Source organism: Triticum aestivum, chromosome 1A (assembly GCF_018294505.1).
Source record: "Triticum aestivum cultivar Chinese Spring chromosome 1A, IWGSC CS RefSeq v2.1, whole genome shotgun sequence".
Classification (NCBI taxonomy): domain Eukaryota; kingdom Viridiplantae; phylum Streptophyta; class Magnoliopsida; order Poales; family Poaceae; genus Triticum; species Triticum aestivum.
The window spans coordinates 506852934-506862638 of record NC_057794.1 but is presented as its reverse complement, the minus strand read 5'-3'; the positions used below and the strand labels follow the sequence as shown (position 1 = coordinate 506862638).

At 41.1% G+C, this 9705-nt stretch overlaps 1 protein-coding gene across 1 annotated transcript; it reads left to right on the top strand.

The window, feature by feature from the left end:
* The first annotated feature begins 7385 nt into the window (after positions 1 to 7385).
* Positions 7386 to 8595, top strand: LOC123163190 (uncharacterized). The gene has a single exon (XM_044580964.1). It carries the CDS (start codon positions 7551 to 7553, stop codon positions 8433 to 8435), a length of 885 nt encoding a protein of 294 aa, XP_044436899.1. The 5' UTR covers positions 7386 to 7550; the 3' UTR covers positions 8436 to 8595.
* The last annotated feature ends 1110 nt before the right edge of the window (positions 8596 to 9705 follow it).

Here is a 9705-nt window from a genome sequence, read left to right as displayed (position 1 = left end):
CGGGACTCCTAACTACCTTCGGTACATCAAAACACACAAACTCATAATACCGATCGTCACCGAACTTTAAGCGTGCGGACCCTACGGGTTCGAGAACTATGTAGACATGACCGAGACATGTCTCCGGTCAATAACCAATAGCAGAACCTGGATGCTCATATTGGCTCCTACATATTCTATGAAGATCTTTATCGATCAAACCGCATAACAACATACGTTGTTCCCTTTATCATCGGTATGTTACTTGCCCGAGATTCGATCGTCGGTATGTCAATACCTACCTCAATATCATTACCGGCAAGTCTCTTTACTCATTTCGTAATACATCATCCCGCAACTAACTCATTAGTGCATTGCTTTCAAGGCTTATAGTGATGTGCATTACCGAGAGGGCCTAGAGATACCTCTCCGACAATCGGAGTGACAAACCCTAATCTTGATCTATGCCAACTCAAGAAGTACCATCGGACACACCTATAGAGCACCTTTATAATCACCCAGTTACGTTGTGACGTTTGGTAGCACACAAAGTCTTCCTCCGGTATTCGGGAGTTGCATAATCTCATAGTCATAGGAACATGTATAAGTCATGAAGAAAGCAATAGCAATATACTAAACGATCGAATGCTAAGCTAACGGAATGGGTCAAGTCAATCACATCATTCTCTAATGATGTGATCCCATTAATCAAATGACAACTCATGTCTATGGCTAGGAAACTTAACCATCTTTGATTCAATGAGCTAGTCAAGTAGAGGCATACTAGTCACACTCTGTTTGTCTATGTATTCACACATGTACTAAGTTTCCGGTTAATACAATTCTAGCATGAATAATAAACATTTATCATGATATAAGGAAATATAAATAACAACTTTATTATTGCCTCTAGGGCATATTTCCTTCATTAAGATCCTCTCTATCTTTACAAGCAAGAAAGTCCCTAGCTACCTCTCCATCCATAACATAACCCTTAGGTATAACAGGAAATTCATATTAGGAGAGCTAGGTCTAGCAGGTGTTTTAAAGTGTTTAGTTTCAATAATTTCATCAGTTCCAAAGATATCATCAATTTCAACTCTCAATATCTTTAGCTCTAGCAAGTTGTTCATCAAGAAATTCACCCAGTGGCAAAGTATTATCAAGCAAAGTAGTAGTATCATCATAAGCATCATGCATAGCAGAAGTGGCATCATCAATTACTTGCAACATATCAAAATCAATAGCAGATGTAGGTGTCGCAAGATTACTCAAAACTAAAGGTGAATCAAGTGTAGAGCTAGATGGCAGTTCCTTGCCGCCCCTCGTCCTAGAGGGAAAAATCTTGGTTTTGGTATCTTTCAAATTCTTCATAGTGATCAAAAGATATAAATCCCAAGTGACTCGGAGAACAGAGCTATGCTCCCCGGCAACGGCGCCAGAAAAAGGTCTTGATAACCCACAAGTATAGGGGATCGCAACAGTTTTCGAGGGTAGAGTATTCAACCCAAATTTATTGATTCGATACAAGGGGAGCCAAAGAATATTCACGAGTATTAGTAGTTGAGTTGTGAATTCAACCACACCTGACAGATTTAATATCTGCAGGAAAGTATTTAGTAGCAAAGTAGTATGGAAGTAACGGTAATGATGGCAAAAGTAACAGTAGCAGTTTTGTAGTGATTGTAACAGCAATAGCAATGAAAGTAACTTAGCAAAGATCAATATGTGAAAATCTCGTAGGCATTGGATCAGCAATGATAATTGTGTTGGATGATTCATCATGTAGCAGTCACAACCTAGGGTGACACAGAACTAGCTCCAATTCATCAATATAATGTAGGCATGTATTCCGTATATAGTCATACGTGCTTATGAAAAAGAACTTGAATGACATCTTTTGTCCAACCCTCCCGTGGCAGCGGGGTCCTAATGGAAACTGAGGGATATTAAGGCATCCTTTTAATAGAGAACCGAAACAAAGCATTAGCCCTTAGTGAATACATGAACTCCTCAAACTACAGTAATCACCGAAAAGAATCCCAATTATTGTCACCTTGGAGCATGCGGATCATAATTCATAATATGTGTCTACAACTTGCATAAGATCAAGAACATAAATATATTCATGAAAACATAATAGGTTTAGATCTGAAATCATGGCACTCGGGCCCTAGTGACAAGCATTAGGCATAGCAAAGTCATAGCAACATCAATCTCATAACATAGTGGATACTAGGGGTCAAACCCTAACAAAACTAACTCGATTACATGATAAATCTCATCCAACCCATCACCGTCCAGCAAGCCTATGATGGAATTACTCACGCACGGCGGTGAGCATCATGAAATTGGTGATGGAGAAGGTTGATGATGACGATGGCGACGAATCCCCCTCTCTGGAGCCCCGAACGGACTCCAGATCAGCCCTCCCGATGAAGAACAGGAGGCGGCGGCTCCATATCGTAAAACAGGACGAATCCTTCTCTCTGATTTTTCTCCCCGAATAGGGTTATATAGAGTTGGAGTTAGGGTCAGAGGAGGTCTAGGGGGGCCATAAGCCCTCTAGGCGTGCCCCCAAGCTTGTGGCCTCTAGGTGGACCCCCTCTGGTTAATTCTTGCACCAGTATTTTTTATATATTCCACAAAAATTCTTCGTAAATTTTCATGCCAATCCATGAACTTTTATTTCTACACAAAAATAACACCATGGTAATTCTGCTGAAAACAGTGTCAGTCCGGATTAGTTCCATTCAAATCATGCAAATTAGAGTCCAAAACAAGGGCAAAAGAATTTGGAAAAGTAGATATGATGGAGACGTATCAATGCTCAACACCGAATAGGCTAGCAAATATGGATAGAGTAGAAGTGCATAAAAAGTTCCAACCGGAAAATACACATGAAAAACTCAAATTCTTATTACAAGTTTTATGGCATCAACAAAGAATGGGGGAGTACTTTAGCAGAATAAATCCTAAACCAAAGTCACATGCTTAGTTACAACTACCACTTCGATGTGGATTGATGCGAGCAGCATATTTCCCAACTTAGGTTGACTAATGAAAGACACGCACCATGATCCACCATTAACAACACCTATCACTGATAAGCGCCAACTATTTACCAACATGTTCATCTATTATTACCTCATTATCTCAAAAGAATTGCAAAGAATCCAATTCTCAAGTTTATAACCTTTACAAATAGCTCACACAAGTTTTCATTTATACCACAATTGCATGCTTATAAATTTTAGTATCAACATATTAATCCATGCTGACAACCAATTACTATCCAACTCTCCAAAAAGATATAAGTGAAGCAAGAGATTTCCATTTATTAATTGGATTCTGTCATGCTCTAACAAATATAAGTGAAGCAAAAGAGCAATTCTAAATACATAACCATGTAAAGCCCTCCATAGTAAATTTGTTTTGATGTGATGATTGTTTAATATCAGCAAGAAAAAACAAAAAAGAAAACAAAATGATGCTCCAACAGTAACAGATACCATGTGAACAAATAAAAATAGGTCCAACCGAGACAAACTGATAATTGTTGATGAAGAAGGGGGGTGACTTGGGGCCTCCCTAAGCTTAGATGCTTGAGAATTCCTGAATATTCCTGAATATCCCTTTGGCTGCCTTGAGCATCCCCAAGCTTTAGCGCTTCATCTCCTTATTCTTCTCATATCACTATCTCACCTAAGTCTTAAAAACTTCATCCACACAAAACTTTCATATAACTTGCCAGGAGGGTTAGTATAAAAAACTTAATTCTTATGAAGATTTGTTGTAGATCCATAAAATAATTACAATTCAACCTTTTCCACTATATGTTAACACCGTTTTAAAATTCTCACACCACTATAGGACCAATAGAATGCAAACATACACAGTTAAAGGAATCTATAGCAGAAATATGTCAAAATAGAGCTGTCAGAAAAGAAATATTTTTTTCATACATCTATAACTCAAAAATTCTTAAAATTAGCACTTAACAGAGAACTCATGTATGTGTACCGTGTTAAAATTTTGTAACTTTATCAACTACTGGTTGCTGTTTTTAGTAGCAGAAAAATTCCTGTTTCAGCACAACAACACACGAATGTGCAAACTTAACATGCTAAAGGCTATCCCTGGCACTTTATTGAAAACATACATAAAAAAGAGTGTTGCCACAGTAAGTAAAAACTTTATTAAGGATAATTATGGGTTGTCTCTCGCAAGCTCTTTCTTCATAGCCATTAAGATAGGCTTAATATTTTAATGATGCTCACATGAAAATATGATTGAAGCATAAAAGAAAGCATCAAAAAGCATATACCAATCATATTTAAGTCTAACACACTTCCTATGCATATGCATATTATAAGTAAACGAATCATTGGGACAAGCAATCCCTAGCATAGGCAAGAGAGAAGAGTGAAACTTTAAATCTTTCAACATAAAGAGAGGTTATTTATTTGTATGAAGATTTCTATGGTCATACTTCCCTCTCTCAGAGTAATTGCATGTGGGATCATAATCAAAGTCAATAATATAGCTATCACCTACGCAACTTTCCTAATTATCCACATTCATTTATCACTCTCCAAATAGTGGGATCAATAGTAACTAAAGTTATGACCTGTTCAAACCCAATTTTATTAATATTGCAACCATACTGAACACTCTCCAAATTAGTACGATCATCACTACCTAAAGGTATGACCTCTCCAAGCCCCTTTTAATGATATTTTTTATCAATTATAGATTCATCATAGGTCTCAAGTAAATTTTAAGGCCACAAGAGGTGTCATAATTGCCTCCCCAATCATGATGATTATACCAAGTAGAAGGCATAACATAATCATCCTCCATAGTGCCTACAAACATAGTGTCACCGTAAAATCATCAAATTTCCTCCATCATAAAATTCAACATCTTCATCACTAATCATAAAGTTTATCGTGTATATCCCAATTATACTTAGTATTTGCTGAGAACAACCCAATAAAATTTTCTTATTTATCTTTTTCATTATTAGCCATTGGTTCTAAGTATGTAAGATTTTTCAAAAGTTTGGAAGATAACTTTTATTTCCTTTATGTGCCAATAGAGTTGCTAACATGCTGAAATTTCGATATTTTTGGTATTTTTGAGTTATTTGGAAAGCAGAAAAGCAAACTTTTGATCATTCATGACATGATTGCATATAGGCATTACGTCCCTATATCTATAGACCATTATCCAATTGCATCTATAGCTAATACTTCTCCCCAAGACCGCTATCTAGTATGCATTTCAAAGTATTAAGTAAAACGGAGTATTACATTAAATTGACCTAGAGCATCTAAACATCGCAGCTCATGAGATGTTTGTATTGAAGAACTAGGGAGAGAAGATGCAGTATAGCTGTTACTATGGACCATAGTCCATGAAGGACAACTCAGACATGGTCATGGTGTCATCAGGGTTGATGAATGTAGCTTCGGTGATGGATTCCACCTCCGGTAGAGTACCATAACAAGCCTCCAGTTGGATCATGGTAGAACAGAGAGGTGCAACGGCAGAAAAAACCTTGATAAATTCGACAAGGGCTTTCGAAAAAATATAAAGGCACATGCACCCAGGTGTAGTGGGAAAGCGGTGGGGAGGGGGCTACCCATGCGGCCCTACCACGTGCCAACTGGCCATGCCAGCATGGCGTGTGGGGACAACAACCCCTAGGTGCGCACAAGTGCCTTTGGGTTCATCCTTACGTGAAACTTTACAACGTATTTTTGTTGATTTTTTTGTCCCTGGAAAATTGAGTTTCCTAGACAATAGAAAACAACAAATAGCTCTGGGCATTGAATTAATCTGTGCCAAATCTATGCAATTATGATATAAAAGTAGCATCAAATAAGCAAAAGTTATATATACATTTGAGACGTATCATGGCGTTCCTTTGAATTTCATCTTCTTCATCATGTTGGTGTGAAGGGGTCATGTTCTTGTTGTTGTCGTCTCAACACCTAGGTCGAGGATCCCACCTCTCAAGGCTTCTATTTTGGCCAGGACTCTCAAACCATCCGCCTGGTCCAGGGTGACCTCAAGATGTGGGGCCCTTCATCTCTTCTTTCCTGGGCGGCGCATCCACTTTATGATTTTTCGCACTCCTCCAAAACCTTTCTAGATAACCAGCTGGTCCATTTCTGTGGCTACCAGTTGTCCCAACCCATGGGTATCATTCCCTAAGTCATGGGTCATAGATCATACTTTTATCACTTCTAGCACAACCGATTGGACAAACTCAGGTGTCCCACTGAACTAGCATCTGGGGCCTCGAGCCCCTAGCCATAGAGCATGGATATGACTTTATCAAATCATCAAACATCTGATTGGGCCAACTTGGTCATTGAACCGAACAATTCTGAGTGTCTCGAACCCCTAGTATTAGATCATGGATCCAACTTTCATGATTTCGAGGATTATCCCTCCTAGCCAACATGGGAATTTGGACCAATCTGAATTCCAGAGTTGATCCCCTGTTCTTGTATCATGGATTCGATTCCATAATTCTGGGAATCATCTGCCACATCCAACATGTCATTTCGACCTTTCCAACTTCCGTGGTATCAAACCCCTGGTCTTGGCTCATGGATCCGACTATTCTCATTTCGTAGAAAACCGACCGGGCCAACTTGGTCATCCAACCGAACCAACATCAGGGATCTTGAATCCTTGGTCTTGGATCATGGATCCGATCCGCGCATCAACTGTCCCAGCCAACATGGGCATTTCGACCTTTCCGACTTCCGGAGTATCAAATCCCTAGTCATGGATCATGGATCTAACTTTCATGATTCTAAGCATCATTCTTCCCGGCCAACATGGGCATTCCGACATTTCTTGCTTCGAGGGTAACGAACCCCTAGTCTTGGATCATGGATCCGACTTTCATGATTTCGAGTTTCATCGCTCCCACCCAACATGGTTTCGACCACCAACTCCTGGGGTATCAAACCCCTGGTGCTAGACTGGATTAAGCTGTTTATAACAGTATGTGGCAGTGACCGTAATTAGCGGAAATAAGCTTTGCTTGCAATTATTGACACCCAGTCAAGTATCGCCATCAAAGACTAGATAGAGACGGATACCACCCCTTTCGTTGCCGTGCAGCACTCAGGTTAAATATCGTTAAACCTTGTAACTAGTTGCACTAGCTACCAAATTAACACTGATCTGGGATTTGAATAAGATGCCACTTTTCGTTTCAGAAACAGTCACACTTCCTGTGACAAACTGGATGTGTGAAGAAAAGATAGGGCCAGGACCCACTAGGGTACTACAGACAACGAAAGGTGAGTCAGGTTGCTTGCATCCGTAAAGGCAAGCAAATCAAGCAACCCTTGCAGCTTCTCCCTTCCCTCCGGCTTCCTCTCACACCTGTAGATTTGATATGTACTCTTGTCCTGCTTCATCTTAGACTCCGACCACCCACCTCTCCGCCATCAAGCACCTCCCATGGTCTTGACATCCTTGACATCCCAGAGCACTTGTAGTAGTCAAGAGGAGTCGTAGCTGGTAGCTAGGAGCGTCATCTCATGGATCCAGCAAAGTACTGGATGATAACCAGGAGAAAGCAGGGTGATCAGAAGGCGCCTGCCGTCTTCAGCACGCCGCACGTCACCGTCGGCAGCGGCGGCGGCACTTCCTCGGCCACCTACTACGAGTCGTGGGAGGAGCGCGCGTTCGCCCAGGACTCCGCGGGGAGCCTCGGGGGCTGCATCTGGCCGCCGAGATCCTACTCGTGCAGCTTCTGCGGCCGAGAGTTCCGGTCTGCGCAGGCCCTCGGTGGGCACATGAACGTCCACCGGAGGGACCGGGCCAGGCTCAAGCTCTCCGGGATGGTGGAGGAGGGGGGCGGCGTCGACGTCCATGGCATGCCTCTGCACCAAGGCTACATGATCCAGCCGCTGCCGTGCCCTCCTCCAAGACCTAGTGCTCCAAGCACAGAAGCTAACCCTAATTCAGTACGCAGTTTTCTTTCGGATCCAGGGAGATCGTTGGTGGATGCTGCGACTGCAAGAACCATTTGGGGCAAACAAGTCTTGGCCGCCCCTCTCGTGTCCCCATCAGACACCCAAGACCATGGTGAGAAAGAGGTGTTTCTTCACGATGCCGAGGTACGTTCAGAGCAAGAACTGCGTGTTGGGGGTGGCGAGCTGAAGCTGGGTCTTTTGGGCCGCCGAACAAGAAGTGTCTTTGAAGATGATAAAGAAGACGATGAAAGGATTGTTCATCTATGTCGCAAGAGGAGGAGGATTGATCTAGAGGCTACCGAGTTCGTTCTTTATTCTTCCTCTAGTGAGCATCTGCAACGTGATGATCCTCGTGATGATGGCGACGATGATAATCGTCGTGTGAAGGTACTTAAGCTTTGTCCTAGCACCCCGGCCGAGGAACTAGATCTTGAGCTTAGGCTTTGAGACTATCCAAAACTATACTAGAGCCCGTGATTCCATCTGCCTGTTTATTTCTACAACATTGTACAAGCGCTTGTATTTAGTTATTTGTTCTTCTTGCTCTGTAGAAACGTTGGCTTGAGCTATTTACATTTTTTAATCTTATTTCGGTCGATTTAATTGATTTGGGCAAGTCAATTCTCTTTGCAAATGTCTAAAGGTGTACTCTAGAGGAAGCATCATCTCAACTGATTTGTCATATTTTGTATCAGGGGGTTGAACTCAAAATCAAGAGCTTACTTGCATACATGTGTGAAATTCAATGTCATTTTTCCTGTGTATGGCTTATATTTGTTCACCTAGTTGTTTCATCGGACTACCTTTATCTTCAAGCATTTTGCAAAAACGTCGCACTACTAGCGGTTGCACTTGCATGCAATCCCCTGCGTAAATGGCAGAAATGTTTCTGACTCTTGTCATCATCTTCGTTGGGTCAGCAGCTGCTTGGCATGGATCATCGTTGCTATTTTTTTTCCTTTCTTCTTTGTATTTTTCTTTCGTCTGTGCATAGCTTTGGTCTTGTATGATTTTGCTTTATGCCGACATAATCCTTTGTGTGTGTGTGCGTTGGTGTTAAATGTGTGCATCCTAATCGTGCAGAGATTGTGTGCCTACTTGATCATTTTATTTGTATCCCCTTGATGCTATATTACAAGTCAATAAAAATGCCCTTTATTGAAAGAATTTTTTTCAATATATGACTGTTGAACTAAGCTCACAACTAATTACTCCCTCATGCATGCTTCATAATAATAAGTCTATATATGGATAGGAAAAAACATGTAATTCATTTTTCATTAGCACCTATAGTGTACTAATGGAATTCCATATAGTAGCAAATATTGAGAATCTGTCGTGTAAAACGAATTAATCTGTAAGCACATGTACACTGGCGTCTTTATCTTAACTAATATGCGGCGTGGTGTGGTAAAGTGGCAAAGAGTAAACGTGTAAAGAACTTCGTAGTGTTGGTCCTCAAATAGCTTAATTAGCCTATTTGTTGGATGAGTTAGTTCACATGCATATGGCGCATTCGTTGTGTGTTTCTGTGCGTGTGTGTGTGTGTGTGTGTGTGTGTGTGTGTGTGTGTGTCATTGCATGTCATCCTGATCAGCTTGTACTAGCAACAACGAGAGAGATATTATTAGGGAGGATCACAATGGAGTAGACACAAACTGACTCGACTGCATGGGAAGTGACGAGGAAGATGTCATCTTCCCGTCGCTGCCCACAA